The sequence below is a fragment of the Lepidochelys kempii genome, chromosome 15, assembly GCF_965140285.1.
Source record: "Lepidochelys kempii isolate rLepKem1 chromosome 15, rLepKem1.hap1, whole genome shotgun sequence".
NCBI classification, from domain to species: Eukaryota; Metazoa; Chordata; order Testudines; family Cheloniidae; genus Lepidochelys; species Lepidochelys kempii.
The window spans coordinates 14,789,403-14,810,963 of record NC_136394.1 but is presented as its reverse complement, the minus strand read 5'-3'; the positions used below and the strand labels follow the sequence as shown (position 1 = coordinate 14,810,963).

General features: G+C 39.3%; 1 protein-coding gene across 2 annotated transcripts in view; it reads left to right on the top strand.

The window, feature by feature from the left end:
- The window catches only part of CLTCL1 (clathrin heavy chain like 1), a 61,025-nt gene that overhangs the window by 9,634 nt on the left and 29,830 nt on the right, over positions 1 to 21,561 (top strand). For both annotated transcript variants that reach the window (XM_073312864.2, XM_073312865.2), the window contains exons 2-11: positions 6,805 to 7,012; positions 12,353 to 12,621; positions 13,024 to 13,185; positions 14,322 to 14,435; positions 16,809 to 16,982; positions 18,393 to 18,590; positions 19,061 to 19,261; positions 19,411 to 19,563; positions 20,318 to 20,440; positions 21,302 to 21,439. In XM_073312864.2, coding sequence (XP_073168965.1) covers positions 6,805 to 7,012; positions 12,353 to 12,621; positions 13,024 to 13,185; positions 14,322 to 14,435; positions 16,809 to 16,982; positions 18,393 to 18,590; positions 19,061 to 19,261; positions 19,411 to 19,563; positions 20,318 to 20,440; positions 21,302 to 21,439 — 1,740 coding nt within the window. The remainder of the gene's footprint in view (positions 1 to 6,804; positions 7,013 to 12,352; positions 12,622 to 13,023; positions 13,186 to 14,321; positions 14,436 to 16,808; positions 16,983 to 18,392; positions 18,591 to 19,060; positions 19,262 to 19,410; positions 19,564 to 20,317; positions 20,441 to 21,301; positions 21,440 to 21,561) is intronic.

Here is a 21,561-nt window from a genome sequence, read left to right as displayed (position 1 = left end):
ATTAAAATTCTAATATTATACCTCAAATGGGAATGGCCAGAGATTTGGGTCAATTATGTGCAATTGCAGTCTTGATTTGCTGATACTTGCTGCTAGGCTACAAGACCAATGTATTCCTCCATCTGTCAGGAGCCAAATGACCCTACTGTGCTATCTGGCTTCTTATTTAATGTAGTAATTGTTTAATCCATGCTTTATCTTGGCACTCCCGATTTACTTCAGATGGCAGGTAAAAGTGAACTGCGAAGGCTAAACTCTTCTGTACAAATCCAAAAAAATTGCCTATTAAATACAACTGGTACAGTATTCACCACTGGAGGCACTTGCTGCTGCCATCACCACAAGATTTTAGAAAACTGAATGCAAATTTGTGAGGTTATTCTGACAAATAGTATAAACAAAGGGGTTAAATGGCTTCTATGTGGGGACAGTTCAGCAGTTTAACAATACTGGTATACCGGTGTGGAAACACTTATTCCAGTACAATTTTTGAATGTAGTTTAAACCCAAACCCCTTTTTTTGACTGAAATAAGGGCCTCTACAGAGATTATCCCAATTTATATTGTCCTAAATTCACACCACCTTAGGTTAGACCCTCTCCTCCTCCACCCCCCCCCCCCCAAAAAAAAAAGACAAGACCTGAGAATAGAAATGTAGAACAGAATGGTAGTTTTGCTATCTCTGAACTGTAGGTTCTTGCTGGCTTCTCTACCAGACTTATCAGGCTCTGAAGGAGGCAACATTAAAATGCTAGTGTTCTAAATATAACTATTTATATTCTGCATATTACATACAAATTTTAACTGTTCAGTTGGCCTTGCGGACCACACATAGGGTCAGTTATGACAGGTATCTTTTGGTGAGTTACTTTGAGATGGTGGTTCTTCCCATGGGAGAACAATATGATAAAACGTGTTGGTCATGGGTGCGTGGGAAGCTAGTAAAGAGTCCTAGCAGAACATTGTCTGCTCTAAACTTTTTGGAGTTCTGCTGTAACTAAGAGCCAATACAGAGTTATGACCACCTCAGGAATGGAGGTTTAACTCTGAACAAAATGTTCTGGCTGTTCTTTCAAAAGTTTACAACTGAAAATTGACATAGTAACATTTCAAAGCTTTATTGTACAGAAGAAAAATACTGCTTTTAACCATTTTAATTTAAATGAAACAAGCACAAAGTTTCCTTACCTTGTCCAACTTTTTAAGCTTTCCCTTTTTTAGTAGTTTAACACAGTATTGTGTGCTTTTTTGTCTCTGCTGTCTGACTGCATATTTCCAGTTCCAAATGAAGGGTGTGTTTGACCCGTCAGTTTGTAACAGAGGTTCTACTGTGGTACTGCAGGTGTTGGAAAGATGCAGCTACCCCATTAGCCTAACATACCATACTGGATGGAGTAAATGGCTGTAGAAGTACCAAGGTCATACGCTAGAAAATACTTTGAAAGCTGTCTAGCATACCTTGGATAATGGAAGATTACTTCTACAGTTCTTCCTCTGAGTGGGTTGGGGACATGAGGATTATGTTCCTAAATGTAATTCTTGGCAAAGAACAGTTTAGACTCCCATATATTTTATCTTGCTTCAGCTGCCCGAGGAAGGGCATTCAAATGCGAACCTTGAAACAGTTCTGGCTCAGACAACTTTGTATTTATGTTGTGCTTGAAATGATCATCAGGGTCACTACAAGGCTCTTTAGCATTAAGGTTTGCCAAAGTTTTGATTTGCTGAGGATTTTAACTTCCTTGATCAATATGGAGGGGGGGAGGGTGAAACAAACTTCAGAAAACTGTTTCTAGAGTTGGGTGCAGAATAACTTGACTTTATAGCTCAACTCTTCAGGTCACTGACTAAATGCTTTATAGAATGGAAAAGCCGAGTTGGACAATACCAAGCAACCTAATAGCAGAGAGTGAGCACCAGTTAATCTGACCATGAAACTTGACACTTACACATGGAACAGGGGAGAACATGCCTCTGAGTATTGCTTTTCATTTGAAACTGGGGGTGGGGGGGGGGGAATTTGGATGGCAGAAAGCTGACTTGAAAAAGTCAGCTTAGTCTTCAGGAGTCTTTATCCTGTATCTGAAACTATACTAAGTGACTGAGAAGCTATATAAATGACATTACTGAAGTCTAATCAGGGAGGAGGGTGACATGCTAAAGGAAAGAGTAATAAGTCAGGAGGGACTCTTCCCATCATTTAGAGTATAAGTGGGGTGAATAGAAGTAGAGCAAAAAAGAAAATCAAATGCTAATTGAATACTCTCTCAAAGATTCTTAATGAGCCTAAAATGAAAACTGGCCTGCTAAAATATCCTGGGTAAAGAAGGATAGATCTAGCAATAGTTCACTGCTGTCTCCTACTGTAAAGAGGATGCAGGTCCCAAGAGGTTGTTGCTTATTGCTAGGCAGTAAATATATATTGTAAAGAGTAGATAAGGGCCTCCCAGCTTCTTTTGAGAAGAGTAGAAATTGATATTTCTAAATTCTAAAACCTCAATTGGATTCCTAAGGACTGAAATTAATATCAATAACTTAGACTTGAGCTATGTTGAAAACTTAAGGAAGATATACCATAATGACTCAGCATTGCAGGTTCCATGGGAGTCTGCAGGATAATGTAATCCTCTCTAGAGGATAAAATATCTTGAAAGAGTGGGGAAGGGGCTACTTGAACTCCAACACTGACAAAAACTTCTCAAAGCTCACTTGCTGGTGTATGTGGCTTAAGGGAGGGCTATTGGGGAACAAATGAGGTACAGGGGTATGCAGTGTGGAAGGGAATACATAATTGGTGGTATGATTACTGAGTAACAGTAGTTAAATCAGCATTTAGACTGCTGCATTTTGCCAACACCATGGGAATGGTTCTTTACTGGCTCACAGGTACATACAACATATGTAAGCTTGCATAATTCTAGATACTAAAAATGACTCTTGAAGGTCATATTGTTAATGGGAGGCATCTCATGAAGAATATGCTGAAAGTGGCAGGGAGAGGAGGGCAGCAGTATGTAAATCATTGTGAAGAATTGTGTCTAAGTGAATAGTAATTTCACAAGATACAAAGCAAATATAGAGGATGGGAAGTAGCGGAACATGAAGTTCAGTGCTGGTTTACTGCTACAGTGAACATTTATAGAAATTATAACAAATGAAATCCAAGCAAAACAGCTCTGCTCTCCATTCTTTTTAAAGCTGGCACCTGTCTTGGCCTGAACCCTTATGGCTAAATATGGAGGGTTGAGGTAAAATGCCCAAGAGAGACACTGTTACTTCCAAATAAGCAAATGTGTTTTAGAGATTCTGTGTAAACAAATAGTCAGTTTCATAATCTATATGATGGCTAAACTATAAATTAAGAAAGTGCTTAACTGGATATTTATGTAGAATGACAAATGATTCCTTCTGTACCACTCCCTGTACACTAGGGGAGCACAGTTCCAAGTCAGAGCATGTGACTAGGAGCAGAACTCCTGAGTCCTAATCCCTGCCCTTGTGGCCTTGAGCAGGCTGTGTAACTTCACTTATTAAAGGGTGATAATACTTCACAAGGCTATTGTAAGAAGTGGTGTTGGAAGCACATGGAGTTTAAAGTATTATGTGAATTGCAAATATAGCATTAACTATTTGAATTTTATTAATCTCTACTAGAGATAGTAAATGGCCTTAGCATATTACACTGGAGGCTGATTGTAAATGGCAATCTTATACTTGGCAAAGTATACTGACTACATACAAAATTAGAAGTCTTATCAAAACTCATAATTCAGAATCCTGAAATCTGACTTTAATGCATGCATAAAATTTATGCTAACTACTTTTACAGCTCTTAATTTCCAAAACTCCATAGTGAAGAGGCTCCCAGTGCTTAAACTCTGCATGAACACCTTTTTGGAATGAATGACCCATGACGCATATGTTAGTTACCTGGACATATTTAGATATTATGCTTTCATGTATAGAATGTGGGGATGGGGTCCTCCCTTAAATTGCTGCTAGTGCTAGTCTGTCTCAATGACTTCCCAGATGGCTTTACACCTGTTCACTTTCTGCTTTACGGCTTCAGTCTTCTGAAGCAAACATGGGTCTGTCAGGACTAGCCCAGAATTACAGTAGTGCGCTTCAGCACTGCATTAGTAACAATTTAATAGGGAGTACAGAAGTGATCCCTGAGGCATCTTTAGAGATCGCAGCTAAAATGTTGCCAATTACATACCCAATGTATGGCTTAGTGAGTGTCTTCAGTTGTAGCCAGCTCTGATCAACCAGATCAAAACCTATTTAATAGTGTGTACATGGCACAAACTGTGACCTGTTCATTGCCTTGGTGACTTTAGTCTCCCCTTTAAAAGCACTGCTGGAATGGATTGTAATAATGTCAGTTGTGGTATCCATGATGCTTTGGCTTCAGGGCAATTTTTATTTACTTCTAGTACAATCAGAATGGGGTGTTAGTGTCAATCTCATTCAGTCAGAAAGGGAATCATATTCGTTTAATTGAAGATTTTAAGAGATTAGCAGTAAGATTCAAAAACTCCATAAGCAAAGCTATTAGTTGAGACAAAATGAGACTTGCAGTCTGCTACATTTGGCTCTGTATCTAAATTTGACTATTCACATTAATTAAAGTTAGAACTGGCTTAAGGCTACTTCTCCCCAAAAGATGGGCTCTGAAGTAGAAAACAGTAGAAGGAATCAAATTATAAACTAAACCTAAAGGGCTAAAATCTACAGGAGATGCCTCAAGTTTATAGTAACTTGAGTCATTAGAAGGAGAATCATAAAAGGAGTATTAAATAGATATAGTATCGAAATGGCTCCTTTTTACCGTGACTGATTGAACCTTAATTATAGGTGGTGCTTTCTGCTGTGCGAGAACAACAACCGCTGAAACTGGAATTTCTTTAACCAAGCCATCACTAGTTGGCTCCCAGCCTCTAGGTTCCACTTTTTAAGCAGATGATAGGTTAACCTATCTGTCTAGAGATGTACTTTACTTGAGCAATAGGAGACTAAATAGCATGGAGATGAATTTGTATGTAGTAATCAAGTAACTGACCAGAATGACTGCAGTTATTGCTTTTCTGGATTTGGCTCATCCCCCAGTAGAGGTTTTTTATGGATCTTCTCAAACTGAACCAGAGCTGGGCATAACTGAATTTCAGTGACACAAGCAGTTGTCACCTGTGTTTGGAAACTTCAAAAAGCCTATAGTCAGGCTCTGAAGTGGTGCCAATACTTGCCTAAAAATTGATGGGGGGGGGGCTGGAGAGGGAGGGAGTGAGCAGCTGTTCCTTTCTTCAGATTTGGACTGGGATTTTCCTCAAGTGCACATGCCTTGCCTTAAACACACAGTCCATTGATTGACACTGACTCAATCTTGCCCAGTGCAGATACAGTGCAGTTCATAGAATCATAGAATATCAGGGTTGGAAGGGACCCCAGAAGGTCATCTAGTCCAACCCCCGGCTCGAAGCAGGACCAATTCCCAGTTAAATCATCCCAGCCAGGGCTTTGTTGAAGTGCATTATTCAGTCTAGGTTGGAATAGAAGTGCAGAAGCTTCTGATTCCCTTAGATCATTCAGGAATGGCGATGACTCAAATTTCCCCCCCTAATTTCAGTTGAAACTTCCCTTGGCTTAATCCTATTGTACTACCTTGTATCTTTACCATTCTAAACTTCCACTTTGAGTATTCAGTAATTCTATTCTGTCCTTCGCTTATTTATAAAAGTCATCTCTCTCTCTCCAATTCCTAATTTGTTGCTCTTCTCAGCACCTTCATATTTGTCATTCTGGTAACAAGGAGCCTAGTACCAAAAATAGTATTCCAGAAAGACTCTAAAACTACATGACATAGCTTTCTGCTAGTAGACACTTTAGTCTCCATACTAATGTTACTTCCTGGATACTTGCCAGTCCCCAAAATCTAGTCCAGGATAGCTCTTCTATACACAAGATTATTGCACTACTAGCTTTGTTATCAAGCTGCTAGTAGAAGCTCTCGATTAAATAGGCATTAAGGTAGGATATCGCCTATAGGTGGGGTTAAGCATCTTAACTAGCATTTTATCCCAGTTTCTAAATCCTGAACTAAGACCATGCAATTTGACACGCAGTCTAGCTACTTCTGTTCTTTTGTTGGAGTTGCTCTGTTTTGGATTTGTGGTGGTCTTCCTCTGTTTCTATTAGAGAATGAGACCAGGTAGGTGGAGAGAGATTTTTATTGGACCAGCTTCTGTTGGTGGAATTACAAGCTTTTGAGCTAAACTGTGCTCTTCAGGTCTAGGGAAGGAAGTGGAGTGTCTGAGTACTGTATTGGAGAATGTCAGACATGGTACTCTGACAGTTACCTATTGCACAATCATAGTCCAATTAAAAATACTGATTGCTTACTATCAAACATCTGGTACCTTGGTTCATATTGTCCAATAGAACTGTTCATAAGTCTCTCTTGTAGGAAATTCCAACACTTCAATCTTTTTAGCCCAAATTGGGATGGAAAAAATCAAAACAGGAAAAACAGTGAAACCAATTTAGACGACTGATTTTGTTTAAAAAAAAAAAAAATCCATTTGAAGTGGTGGTCAGTCTTGTTTTTCCTGTGGAAGGCCAACAAAACCACTCTTCCTAATGGGGATTCTCTTCAACCTGCCAGTGTTCTATTTGTTTAGTTTGTGCTTGCATTCAGATTCTTTGAGTAAGGAGAAATGCCTCCCTTCCAAATAAGCTTATACAAGCCATCAACTTATTACACAATACTTGTCAAAGCATAAACTACTTTTCTTTCTTTTTATTTAGCTCCAAAACCTGGGAATTAACCCAGCAAACATTGGATTTAGCACTCTGACAATGGAATCTGATAAATTTATCTGCATCAGAGAGAAAGTAGGGGAACAAGCACAGGTAGTGATAATCGATATGAGTGATCCAACTACACCCATCAGACGTCCAATTTCTGCAGAAAGTGCCATCATGAATCCTGCTTCTAAAGTCATTGCTCTGAAAGGTGAGTTGATGTTTTCAGTAATATCTACAACGCAACCAAACATAGAGCAACATTCAGCCAAAAGGCAGCTCTGAGTCTGTAGTGCAACTTAGTTTTATGCAGGACTTGAGTTTCTCATAAGTTTCTTGACTGTAGGGTCTTGGTTATAGTATCTACTCTTTTTGTCTTGGATTTAAGCAGTTGGGCTTAGCATGTGAATACAGAGGTAGTAAGCCAAAACCCCTGTAGAAATGCATGATTGCATTCCATCCTGAAACTGGGAGGGCATTGGCTATGGAGAGTCCATAAACTTTGGACTCTCCTATTTAAACAAATTTGCTGAAGAGGTCTTTTCAAAGACCTCTAAGTGCCAAGACCAGCGTACTGAGTGAGCTTTGCAGAACATGTATAGAGAACACATCAGACTACTGTTGCAGGGTAACAAATGCGAGAATGAAGGCCATTGTACAGCTTCTTAAAATGTATTCCAAGTCTAAATATGTATTAATGTCCTTAACATTAAAATATAATACTTAAAATGTGTCTGGAAAGATCCTAATGTTGAAATCACATAAGGACAGCCAGTAAATTATTTCGGCTTACAATAAGCGTCTAAATAGACATTTTATACTTAAAAGTTAGCCGAGGTCACAAGACTTAAAGTGAATATTGTCTCTGGTGCTAAAACTTGTGAATGCAGAATATATAATAAACTTGGGAAAGGGGTTTTAGCTGTAACTTTAAGCTAGTTAAGTTGCTTCATGAGCTACCTGAGCTCCATGGAATAAAGGCTTCCCGGGCTTTCAGAAAAGCAGAGTAACTTGCAAGCTAGCTGGTGTTTAATCTTGAAATAAATGCTTCACTCTGTTACTGACTGTGTACTTTTCTTCCTGCTTTCTTGTCTTAAACAGATGGTGAGTTAACTTGTCCTGACATTTCACGTTTTAGTGGTACAAAATGGTCTAATCTCATAAAAAGTACTAAAACATTTACAAATAGCCATTTGATATCTTATTTACTTTACAGCTAATTGGGAATTTGAATCCTCAACTTGGTAACTGCAGCGGGAAGAAAACTTTCTCCCTTTATTGATGTGCTATTGACCATTTGGTTGCTTTGACTATTGACTGTACCAACTAAAGACAATATGTATGTAATTGTAGTACAGTTGGTAGACAAAACTGAGTCGCAATACTTTTATGAGAGACCTTTGCTAGCATGACGTCTTGTGTGCCAGTCATTTCTGCCTAAGTGTGCTATATAGTCTGAAGTCATGGTGATATTATCTAGGGGTCCAAGAAATCTGTCTAAAATCTAGTTTTCAAAACTGGAATAGAAAACCTCAAACGTATCAGCCTAGATTTGAGGTCAAGGCTGTTAAAGCAAATAAACAGTCAATGTTTTGACTCAAACTCAAATTGTATTTCAGCTGTTGCATGCATTTCCTTCAGACTACTACTATGAACAGCCTCCATGTATGAGAGGTGGGCAGAGGTGCTGAACAATACACTTAATCTTTTTTTATTGGTATTACCTTGAGGTTCAATACCACCTTGATTGGCCTCCACTCTCCTTAATCGTAGTCTTGGACCCCTGTAAAGCAACCTGTTGGCAAGGAAAGTGCATCCTGTGTACTAGTAAAACTTCATCCAGTACTTAAATGGAAAACTTAGCCTGCCCTGAACTGAAACTAACCTACTAACTATAAAATGAGTTTAGTGTCATCCAGCTTCTAACAATCTAGCTTTATTTTTTACCGACATTAGACTTAGTCAAAAGCAATATTGTCCTGCTACAGTGTGAATGAGCTAATGTAGTCTTGCCAGAGATGTCATTAGACAATGTGTGATGCCAGTGTACTAAATAAAAATGTTTTATCAAGGTCCCACAAACCTGTGGGGTGACACAGGCGATGCAGTATCTCCAGAATGGATGTGGGTGAATAAAGACCAGGGATACTGTCACTTGCTTAGCTATCATTGCATCTGAGGAAGTGAGCTGTAGCTCACGAAAGCTTATGCTCTAATAAATTGGTTAGTCTCTAAGGTGCCACAAGTCCTCCTTTTCTTTTTATCATTGGACAATGGTACATAAATTATGGAACTACAACCATGTGAATCTTTCATAAAAATCCAGTTTCCCAAAAATGTAGACTAGGTCAGACTTTCTCTAGCATTTAATACTTGGCTGCCTGGCTAAAGGGTGGAGCATGCCAAACTTTCCCTGCTGATGGATTGTGAAGACGGCAGTCTAAGCTGTTACGTACTGTGCCTTTTTTATAAAAGTATGCACCATGACTGAGTTGCTCACTAATTCTCAAATTATGAGCAACAGAATGTACAATCTCAATCTCCAATGGGAAATGAAATATTTCTAAAATTAGCAACTATTATGGGGTGTGGTATAAATGCATAAAAATTGCATTTCTGGATTGCATGTAACATTCCCCTAGTGTTCTGACACTTTTTTGTCCTTGTATCCATGTATTTCTTTCTCTTGCTATGTTCTGTACCAAAAAAGCACCCAACAAGTGGGGAATGCCATGTTTTCAGACCGCATTTCCATACAGTGATCATGGGAATGTAAAAATGCAATTTCATGCTCTAGTCTTACAGAAATTTACATTCTTCCACTTCTAGTAGAAACTACTTTTCCTATAAGTAGACTAATGAAATTCAGGCTTGCATTGAAAGTGCAACTGAAGTTTTTAAAAACAAACAAAACACTTGAGTTTTGGCTTAATCCTTTGAGGATACTATCCATTGTAAGTCTTTAGACAAGTAAGATAATGGGGATATTGGGGGTAGAAGAGCAAAAACCTTGTGGTGACACTTGCCTCTACCCTAACTCCTTGTAGCAGAACATTAACCATTCCAATAAATGTTACTTGGGTAATAGAAGAAAACTATAACACCATACTACAACCTGCCCCTTAATGCAGTGCTGGATATAAGAGAAGAAGGCTCTCCTAAACAAGTCTGTTACCTGGTGATTGGGGTCTGTGGAAAAAACTGTACTGTAGGTCTGACAATTTTCTTTTAAGAAATACCATGTTTGCCACTGCTCCTCTTGTTCACTAGATCTAGGGATCAATTAGCTGAGTATTCTGCATTTTTTAAAACAAGTACTTTTTCAGATATTCAAGCACAGTAGTTGGAATTGCTTCTAGAATTAGAATTAATGGGATATTGGGGGTAGAAGAGCAAAAACCTTGTGGTGACACTTGCCTCTACCCATAATTAGACACTAAATATGCGCTATAGGCATGCTGATCCAGATCCTCCATCCTGAATTAGTGATGCCAGGATGACTTGAGCTGGAAACTTAAGCCCAGAAGACAGTCTTGGTGTCGTTCCTTTATATACATAAAGACTCCATGAGCAAAATCAGCTTGCCTTAATCCTGCTAATATCGTCAGTTGAGGATATAGCAATTTATAAATATCTGTAGCCCTCCTAAATGTGAAACTAAAGCTTACAGAGGGAGCTGGTGAGAGTAGGATGCTTTCATAATCACTTAGCAGCTTCTGCCAGAGGAGGTAATGTAGCAGTGTTCTGCTTCTTGAAGTCTCTGTACTCATATGGCTTCTGATATCTTCAGTGATATAGTGACTTGGTCTTGGTGTCATGTGTAGGGCTTTTAGTATGTAGCTATGTAAAAGACTTTGAAACAAATCTTCAACCTCTGTAGTAAAAAGGCAAGTCTTTCTGGGTAATGCCTTGTTTGACAATATTCTTTCAAATACCTTCTCTTCTAGATGGTTGGGGTGCTTTGTCAATTATAAGCTGCCATTTGGGTAATGTGTGTTTTGAGTATCAGTTTCATTAAAGGGAAGTCCACTTTACCCTTTTTGGGAAAAATAACTCCACCCGTTATTAAACTATAACTGCTAGTCCCTGGATAGTCCTATCTGGTATTCTGTTCCCAAGAGACCCACACTCATGCAATAGCCATATCTTAGACAATGCTGTCTTGGCTCCAGGCTCCAGTTTACTCTTTCCCACCCCACATTAAAGGAAAATCTCTACTTAAATTCCTGTTTAATTGCTGCCCACTATCATAGTTAAATATTACTAACCCTCTTATTGGAATGGGAATCCACTTACAGTGGTTAGATATGGTTATGGAGCTGCAAGTCAGGCTTGGCCTTTAGGAATTAAAACAAATGTAAAATTAATTTTACATTTGGCTTCTCTTGGATAAAAGGAATGAAGTTAAAACCAAGCTCACAGGGGCTTCTGCATGGAAGGTAACAAGGCATTTTCCTAAAAATCTAAGCCCCTCACATCTATTTAGCATGGTAGATTCATCCCTGGAAATCTTGTCCCCCAAACTGGCAATGTGTTTTGTTTTGTTCTTACTTGGTAGAAGCTAATATATTTGCCCTCCAGACTGCTAATTGCAGCCCATACAACTATTGTGCTCTCTTGTAAATAGGTGTTTTTGGAGCAGAGCTGGGTCTGTAAAAGTGACTACAGAACCCTCTTAAGTGGGAATATGGGCAGACACTAGTGTCGTATATAAGTTGGAGAACCTGGGTATCTTTAATTAGTCCACTGAAATGGTACACGGAGAGCCTGCCTAGGTTGTCTTAAAACAAAACTCCTTTGAAGCAGATGTTAGGTTCTGACACTACTATAAACTTTGGACTTTCCAAATGTGAGCTGATAAATACCAGAATAAGCAGAGGCATGCTAATTGGAATGCTGTACATAATTTCACAAGACATTATGAACTATGACCTATATCTTTGATCTCAAACTTTTGGTATTGAACCACTTATCAAGATAGTCCACATAATATGCCAGTGCTACTTGCTCACTGACTATTCTACCACACCCCTTTGTGTGTGCATATTTCCTTTTGAGTGCAACTTCATATCTGTGTAGCTGTAGGCACTTCACTATAGTTTAATCTTGATGAGGCAGTTACTTGTGACTTGGAGTAAAGTGTTACCTGGTCAGTCCAGTCTTACCTCATAAGTCAGGACTTGTCTGTGTCCATTGATTCCCTTCTCTAGAACCCAATAAAGAGGAAACTCTTTTTGCATGCATTTAAATATAAAACATGTTGCCATAAAGTGTTCATTGCCTGTGCAGAAATTAATGTTAAATCTGTGTGGTGCAGCATCTGTCACAAGGTCATTGAAATGGCTTATACTGTAGCTGAAGTCATTCTGTTGGGGCAAAACTATGGCAACTTAACTATATTTATTCTACTCATCTTTATTGGAATGTTTAAACTGGAAAACTAGCTTATTGTGGCTCAACTTTCTCAGCATACCTCCCAGTACATGCAAATTATAAGGCTGAGTATAATTTAATGTCCAGAGGTCTGATTCTTTTGTATCTCCCACACCAGCGGGGAAGACGCTTCAGATCTTTAACATTGAGATGAAAAGTAAAATGAAAGCCCATACTATGGCAGAGGAAGTGATCTTTTGGAAGTGGATATCGGTAAACACGGTTGCCTTGGTGACAGAGACGGCAGTCTTTCATTGGAGCATGGAGGGAGAATCTCAGCCCCAAAAGATGTTTGACAGGCATGCTAGTCTTGCAGGCTGCCAAATCATCAACTACAGGACAGATGAACACCAAAAATGGCTCCTCCTAATAGGAATTTCAGCCCAGGTAAGGGACTCTTCAGAAAGTGCATTATGAATATAGGTATAAATCAGAGGACCATGCAGGAAAATAGGACCAAATTGGAAAAAGCACTTGTTTGCATCTCGTACTGACTGTAGTTTCTTACGTTAAACAAAACTTAACTCTTTTTTCAAGTGTTCTGCAGTAGGTGGGAGACCTTTTTCCATAAATGTTTTCCAGCCTTTCAGAAGGATATACAACAGTGTATAAAAAATAAATAAATAAAAACTTGTTTTTGCTTCTGTTGTGCTGAAAGTATTAGTGGTTCAATTCCTATGCTCTTGATACATGGGCAACTCTTAAATACTTGGAGATGTCAGCTTATAAATTTTTTTCCCTTTCTCTTCCCCTCTCTTCTCTCTCCCACCCCCCCCCCCAATCCATTAGCAAAATCGTGTGGTTGGTGCAATGCAATTGTACTCAGTTGATAGGAAGGTTTCCCAACCTATAGAGGGTCATGCAGCAGCCTTTGCAGAATTCAAAATAGAAGGAAACTCCAAACCTTCCACGCTCTTCTGTTTTGCTGTGCGGAGCCCAGCAGGAGGCAAGGTAAAATCTCTAAACCATACTGACCACTTTCAAGCTAATGTAAATGATAAGTAACTTTATGTCTTGGATACTACTGGAAGCTTTTCAAATTAAGACCAGTTGTTAAATACTTCTAATTGTGTTAATGTAATGCAATTGACTTCACTAGGGCTGCACTGATGAAATTAAACTGAGTTGACCCCTTGTTTTTTTTTTTTTTGAGGAATGGTGGCTGTTTGTTTACTTCACAGTAAAACAAAGCCTTGACTGAACAGTCTTCCACTTTTCTAAGGAACTTCATAAAATTAATGTAAATATTGAAGGCAGTGAAATACCTCAATCTAAAGGTGCCTTTACTCTCAATCTGAATAAAGCTCTGTCACATCTTGTAGCATGGTTCTCAGCTGAACAAGCTCACTCTGCCTCTTGTAGGCCTTAAATTGATGGCAATTGTAGTAATTCCACAGGGCTGCTAAAGCCTAACTGAGTCTCAGATATTATGACTCTGAAGAAATTAGATCCTTGTGCCTTAAATTAAAAGTTGATGGAGTTCTGATCAAACTTTCCAAAATCACAGAATACAGTAGCTGTGCCACACTTGCTAAACTCTCCTGTAGTGTGGAGAACAACTACTTGGTTTTGATGGGTTGAATAACATTTCATTAGCTTCTTACAAGATGCAACATCCCTGGAAAAACCAAAAAAATTGCTTTTGGACTGAAATCTTGACAACCTGTTCATGGCAAACCTTTTATTCCTGTATTGAACTGTTCAAGATGGTGTACAACTGAAACTGCCTAATCCAAGAGATGGCAGCAATGGTGTCTTAGAACAAGGCTGGTCCACTTTTAATGTGTGTCTGGGCAGTGCTTTGACTAACGATTTGGAAAATGAGAAATGGTTTTGTCAAAAGCACAGAGCTTCTCACCCTCTTCTAAAAGTTATTAAACCAAGCATTTTGGACAACTCGAGTTCTAGAATCATGAATATTGGCTTAAAATCTTCATGGGTAAATTGCACAAAAGGTATTGAAACAGTTAATTGCCTGGTCTGTAGCTTGTTTGGGAAGCTATAGTTGGATAGAAACTACAACTTGTTTCGTAGCAGGATTTTGCTTACAAACTTTGTCTTGGTGACATGCAATTCCTTCTTCCCAGCTGCATGTAATTGAAGTAGGTCAACCTGCTGCTGGAAACCAGCCCTTTGTAAAGAAAGCTGTTGATGTGTTTTTCCCTCCTGAGGCTCAGACAGACTTCCCTGTGGCAATGCAGGTAAGGTGTATACAAGAGGGCACATGAAACCCATGTCAAGCGTCTCCTGAACTAGCCAACATAAGCATGTATAATAGCATTTCACATACTGTGTGGTGGAGGATATGTTGTTGTAATATGTATATGGCACATCTCTGAATAGAATCCTAGAGTAAGTGACCTCTGTTCTCTTCTTGATCTCAAGAAGGTGCATTCACTTCAGGCCATGCTTTCAGTGGGGTTATCCACTTTTTTTTATGTAGAGTTGCACATGGAGAGCTGACTGAAATACCAGCACTTTTCATGGGGAATTAAAAGTTTGGGAATTTTAGACTGTGTTTTGGCTTTCAGCTGCCCAAAAACAAGGACTTTAACCAAACACTCTTGATTTTTTTTGGCTAAAATTTCAGTGTAGAAAAACCTAATTCTCCATTTTATGAACTAGCTGGGAGTCCTTTAGGAATCAAACCTCACTTAACTGAGTTAAACAGTATCAGTCAGAGCCTTCCCTGTAAAGTAACTTCACCATTGCTTCATAGATGTCACTGTTAAATCAGCCATGGATTTATTCTTCTGTAACACAGCCAATGCTGGAAGCCTAGCTCTCACTAAAGGTAGAGATCTGAAGTGCAGCCTGAGGAAGACCACTCGACATAAGTCCTACTTCTCAAATGTAGTATTCCAAAACTGCTTCTAATCCACTTCTGTAAAAATTGAACTTGCAATAAAAAGCACCTCACTGGATACAGAAACCTCAAGTTGCCATTACACATGTGCATTCTATTTCAGAAATTCTCCTACCTATCCAAATACAAACTTTAAAGTCTGCTGAAATGAGCTGTAGTTTTGTGACTTAGGGATAAAGCTGGGAATAAGAACTGCAGAATTTCTCCTTGGTCAAGTCATGCTTACTCATCTAAGATGGGGAGACGAGTACTGTTCCTGCACCTGCATATCTGTTGGGATTGCTTAGTAACTCATGAAGTCCTGTCAACCCAAAGGACTATGTATGTTGAACATACATGTGACAAGCCTAGTGCTATATTACTCCAAAAATTCACTTTGAGGAATAATCTCAAAACTAAATTGTTTATACTGATGGGGAATCAACTCTTAGCAGAATAGTCAACTGTAACAGCTTGACATTTGGATTTCATTTTTTAGGTTAGGTATAATCGTATATCTGTCTTTACAGTAACTACTTTCAGTGACAGCCTGAGAATTGCTTTCTGTACTACAGTAACATCTAGGGATCAAAATCCTAGGTCGGGGCCCCATTGTTAGGTGCTAGCTTCTGCTCAAAGAGCTTGCAATCCAAGCATATGACAGATTATGAACTGTATGGTAAACAATGATCACAGCAGAGATTTTAAGTTAATGAGAAGATCTTGGCTGCTTAGTATGTCTTGACAGGGCAAATACATACATCTGCACTTAGATTTGATAGGCACATGATGGTGCAAGAAAACAATAAGCCATTGCATTTGACTCCTAGATTTTTCTAGATGGTGTCATTCAATATCACCACTCCTTACTGGATGTAATTCCCACTTCCTTTGTTCAGCTCTCATGATTTGAGAACTAGCATAAGGAGTCAAATTAATCTCTTAACCAGATTTGTCTCTGAATTTTTGTAGTTTTCCACTATAAGTTGCAAAAGTGCTAAAATGTGAAATTGCCAGCTAGCATAGTACCGCTTTTTAGCAGAAGATGCTTGTTTAATTTTAGGTGACTAGCTATAGTGAGCAAATTTGGCTCTATGATCTTGGGTAACAATAGACAGCTGCCTCTTAACCTAACAGGATCAGTGGATTAAAAAATTTCACAAGCAGTTGTATACTGGTGGCTTTACTTCCATTTGAGGCTTTCAGTCATAAGCCATCTCTCAATACCACTGCTTAACATGTCTCTGAATTAATGTCCAAAAGTGAGACTTGCATAATTTTACAACTACATCGGAATATTTAGGTTTTAGGTTGGTTGGTTGACTTCTTTTCTAGGAAGGCCAGCCAGATTTGAATAGAGAACAATGGGATTGTAGTACTAATGTTAACACTAACTGAAACTCTTAATGCAGATATTAAAGCTTGCATAATTAACATTCTTGCTTAGCCATGCGACATCCTAGCTTAGCCATACCTGGGATATCTTAACTTCTGCCTTGGAGACAGATGTCTTGTCTTCTACCTGCCACTAGCATGGAATTGCAGTTCTGTAAGTGACCAGCAGGATTGTTACACTCCTTCCTTGCAAGCTGAAAGCTTACAGCTGCATCTTCCCCTTTTGCCAGCCAAACAATATAGTGAGAATATTTTCCTTCTACACAGCACTGCCGTAGGTTTCTTGTAGCTTGATAGCTCACTGAGACTGTATATTGTCTTTCCCTTTTGGCAGATTGGAACTAAGCATGGCGTTATCTACCTGATCACAAAGTATGGATACATTCACATGTATGACTTGGAATCTGGAGTGTGTATTTACATGAACCGTATTAGTGCTGACACAATCTTTGTAACTGCTCCTCATGAACCTTCCTCTGGCATTATTGGTGTGAATAAAAAAGGACAGGTAAATTGGGTTCTGTTGGCTCTTGAGCCTCTTAACTGAGCATAGGAATACTCTAGTGACTTCTGCGCAGGACAACTAAAGGCATAGTCAATACCATTTATCTAATCAAAAGTACCCCACACTTGTTTAGATAATGATATACCAAGGATTAGTTAAGATCTCAGACCTCTGATTTACACTGCCACAACTGTACAGGAAAGTGTTTTTTGTAGTGTGAGGCGCATAGGAGAAAAATCTTCAAACTCAGTCGAACATTCTGTTCCCACAGTTCCTTACTGAACTTGAGAACTGCTCTCCTAGTTTTGAGCAAGATTGTTTTAAAAGGCTACTATATAGTGCATATGGCAGGCAGCTCAAGCTTGTTATGGTCTGTTCATTGTTTAGTGAATACAATAACAGGCTTTCCTGTATCTGGCCACTTATTTCTTGTGTGGTTTGACAATCCCTTCTCCACCTTCCTCTCCTTTTTAGTCTGATGGGAAATGGCAAGGAAACTTGCTGTGACTTCAGTTGACTCTATTTAGACCATGTATAATGCATATGTAGAAAATTGTTACCACAATCCAAGACACTCAGCATGCCAACTTGCAACACTAGCATGTACTTGGAATAGAAAAGTTCCTTTTAATGTGCAAAAGGTGTGCCACTGAATAGCTGCTTAAAGAACATGCCTCTCCAGATTTAGGGTATAAAACTTTCCTTAATTAAATCTCAAAGGAAATCTAGCACCTGAAACTATTTTAACACTTATTTGCCATGATAGTGTTGCTGATTGATGTATTCATTGCTGGCATAACTTCATATATCCAGTAAAGTGAGCCATTGGACACTCCGCAAACTTCAGATTAGCATTACATACTACAGTGTGTAATAGTAGAGGCCTCAGCCCAATTGTGATGGGCACTGTACAGACATAACAGAATGCCCTTTCCTCAAAGAGATTATCTAGCTTAAAGCCTACAAAACTTTAGAGTAGTAGGAGAAACAATGTGGTGAAATTGCCCTCGGTTATAGGTTTTGTCTTCTAGACTGTGGGTAGACCAGCAGTTCTCTAACTTTTGTACTGGTGACCCCTTTCACATAGCAAGCCTCTGAGTGCAATTTACCCCCCTCTTATAAATTAAACTCTTAATATATTTGACTGTTATAGATGCTGGAGGCAAAGCAGGGTTTGGGGTGGAAGCTGACTGCTCAGAACCCCCCCATGTAATAACTCGCAACCCCCTGAGGGGTCCCAACCCCCAGTTTGAGAACTCTTGGGGTAGACTGACAAGCTGAGTTCTGAGACACAAAACAAAGCTATAGTTCTCTGTTGATGAGCTGCTTCGACTCTTAATTCCTTTGCTCTATTACTTTGAGCTGCTATTTTCAGCAGGATGCTCCTGTTAAGGCTTTTTTGTCCTTTTCCAGGTGCTTTCAGTTTGTGTTGAAGAAGATAACATCGTGAACTATGCTACAAATGTTCTCCAGAATCCAGACCTGGGTCTGCGTATGGCTATCCGCAGTAACCTGGCTGGGGCAGAGGAACTGTTTGCCAGAAAGTTCAATACGCTCTTTGCACAAGGAAGCTATGCAGAAGCTGCTAAAGTGGCAGCATCTGCACCAAAGGTGAGTGCTTTTAAAGATGAAGACTAAGGATTAAAGGTGATGCTTATTCTAACATCCTAAATACACAACTAACTCTGCCGCTTGGCAGTTACTGCACTTTCAGTCAAAAGTGTCTTTATCTTTGAGTTAAAGAATAATTTGGGTTAATTTAATGTACAAAGAGTAAATGGATACCAATATGTTTCTAGTTGAAGAATCTAGCTTGTTGTGGACCCTGCAGAAGACTAGTAGCTTTTCACTAACAGCTTCGTTCTAGGTTGGGCATAGTATATAGAGAAGAGCATAATCAAAAGCCTCTCGTTGTTGCATCAAAACTGATGGCAAATTTAAAAATGCCCAAGACATCAGCATGTTTTGAGTAGGTTACTACACAAATAGTTCAGGTACAGGAAAGGCAAGGGTTATTCAGATGGATGTAACTGAAACCCTTTTTAAATCGTGGCTCTCTTCCCCTTCCCGGTATCTTTCAGGGAATCCTGCGTACCAGTGATACTATCAGGAAGTTCCAAAGTGTACCAGCCCAGCCTGGGCAGGCTTCTCCTTTGCTGCAGTATTTTGGTATCTTGCTTGATCAAGGGCAACTTAACAAATTTGAATCTTTAGAACTCTGCCGTCCAGTCCTGCAACAAGGGCGCAAGCAGCTCCTGGAGAAATGGCTGAAGGAAGATAAGGTAGGCAAATGTTTTGGTTTAAACTTTGCTGCTGTATGTGTCTTGTGCCAGTAGATTATTACATGTTTATGTACTTAGTGGGTTAGTACTTGGTTCATCTTCACTATCTCATTTTCTGCCTAATCATCAAATGCTACTTCTGCTTTCAGCTGGAGTGCTCTGAGGAGCTAGGAGACCTGGTGAAGACAGCTGATCCAACCCTTGCACTCAGTGTTTACCTTCGTGCTAATGTGCCAAACAAAGTCATTCAGTGCTTTGCAGAAACTGGTCAATTCCAGAAAATAGTGCTCTATGCCAAAAAGGTAAATGGTTTTTGTTACAGGAGTAAGATTGTGTAATACCTCTACTGCTAGACTCCTAGTACATATCTGTGTGCAGTACTCTAACCTCTACGTACCCTGGGTATCTTCCATGAGATAAGACAAGGATTTAAACATTTCAGAGTCTGTAAAGCTGATAATCAGTTGAGAGCTGCCTTGCTCAATTTTCATGTTGACACTCATTTCTAAATGAATGCTGATATAGTTCTGTCATGTAGCAGGACTAAGCATCAGCTTAGCCCATGAAGAATCTGAACTCCAAAACTCTCTCTATTTTGGAACACTGGAGAACATGGCCTTAGAAACCAGCTATATAATAGAGACTGAACTGGGAAGATAATATCTGCAGTTTCATTTGTGATCACAAATACAGTAACTTGCTTGTCCTTTGTCTCCCCACCTTAAACTTTGGACAGCAGTTGGTCTAAAGCATTCCCCACAGACTAGTCTTCAAGTGTAGAGACTGAGCATCTCTTCCCCAGCTGGAAACATAACCGTGTAGACTAGCACAAGCTTTTAAAATCTGTCTTAGTTATTAGTGTATATGGAAACGTTAAACACTCTTTTCACAGCTTGGGATGTGATAGTCTTGTGTGACTAGGTTGCATTGTGCGGGCAATAAACATGTCTGCAGCAGGTGTCACTGAACTACAGTATGAATTGTGAGCAGAAGCTTGTAAATTCCTAAGCATTTCCAGGGAGCTTTGACTACTAAAATTGTGTGTAATTGTTCTAGGTTGGCTATACACCAGACTGGATCTTCTTGTTGAGAAGTGTGATGAGAGTCAGCCCAGAACAGGGACTGCAGTTCTCTCAGATGCTGGTGCAGGATGAGGAGCCCCTGGCTAATATTAACCAGGTAAAAATGTGAAGCTGGTAATGACTTGTAGTCCCATCTGAAACTAATGGCGTGATTGTAAAATGAAGTCCAATCCAGTGAACTTTGCTATACTCCTAGGATTTGAATTAGCTTGATTTGGGCTGGCCTATGGGCATACAGTGTCTCTAGTAACACTAACTTCAGAAATGGCTGTAGATTGAGTTCTGTGGATCTTCTTGGCTTTCGCAAGGAGAACAGCACGTCTTACATAGCAAGTTTGCTATGCTGATTGATGGGGACTGCCAAGCTTCAGTCAAGAAGGCTGCTGCTGTTAGCCCTAATTGGCAGGAGAAGGGAAAGACTTCCATTCAATGGGCAAACTAGTCCCCAAAGACTGATCTAGATTATAACTTTTGAGGTCTTTATTGTAAAAACAAATGGGCACTGGACACTGAAACACTTTTTCTTTAGGGAAATAGTCCAACACTTATGAAGTAGAATACTATAACTTGTAAGTAAATCTATCAAAGTTGCTCCACTTACTGGTTATCAAATACTTGTTTGATACATCAGCCAAAATGACCTGTCGTCAAATTCAGACACAAAAAATACAGGTCTGAATTCTCCCTGGTATAGAGTGAATAAACATTTTAAGGTAAGTCGGTTTGTGAGAACACTCTCTCAACAGGTAAAATGTAAAGTAGAAACACTACTCCTGCAGAAGTACAATGCTAAAAGCTTTAATCTAAGTTAACAAGTTGATAACTTAGAGGTGCTGCATATGTCCTGATGGCTCCTTTTTGAAGATCAGCTGCAAGACTCCTGACTTATACTCAGAATTGTATAAGAACTTTATGTGGGCGAGTGACCACTTTTTTTTTTTATTACTGTCTACTTCAGATTGTAGATGTATTCATGGAGAACAGTCTCATTCAGCAGTGCACTTCCTTTTTGTTGGATGCTTTGAAGAATAATCGCCCTGCTGAAGGACACCTTCAGACACGTCTGCTGGAAATGAATCTGATTCATGCACCACAGGTAAGATTCCTCAACCTAGTCTTCTTAAAATAAGTCTCATTCACCATTTTCCTTCACCCTTTTCTTGAAAAACAAGCATATTTTTAGAACTCCAGGCAGTTTTTTTTTTTAAATGCCTATAG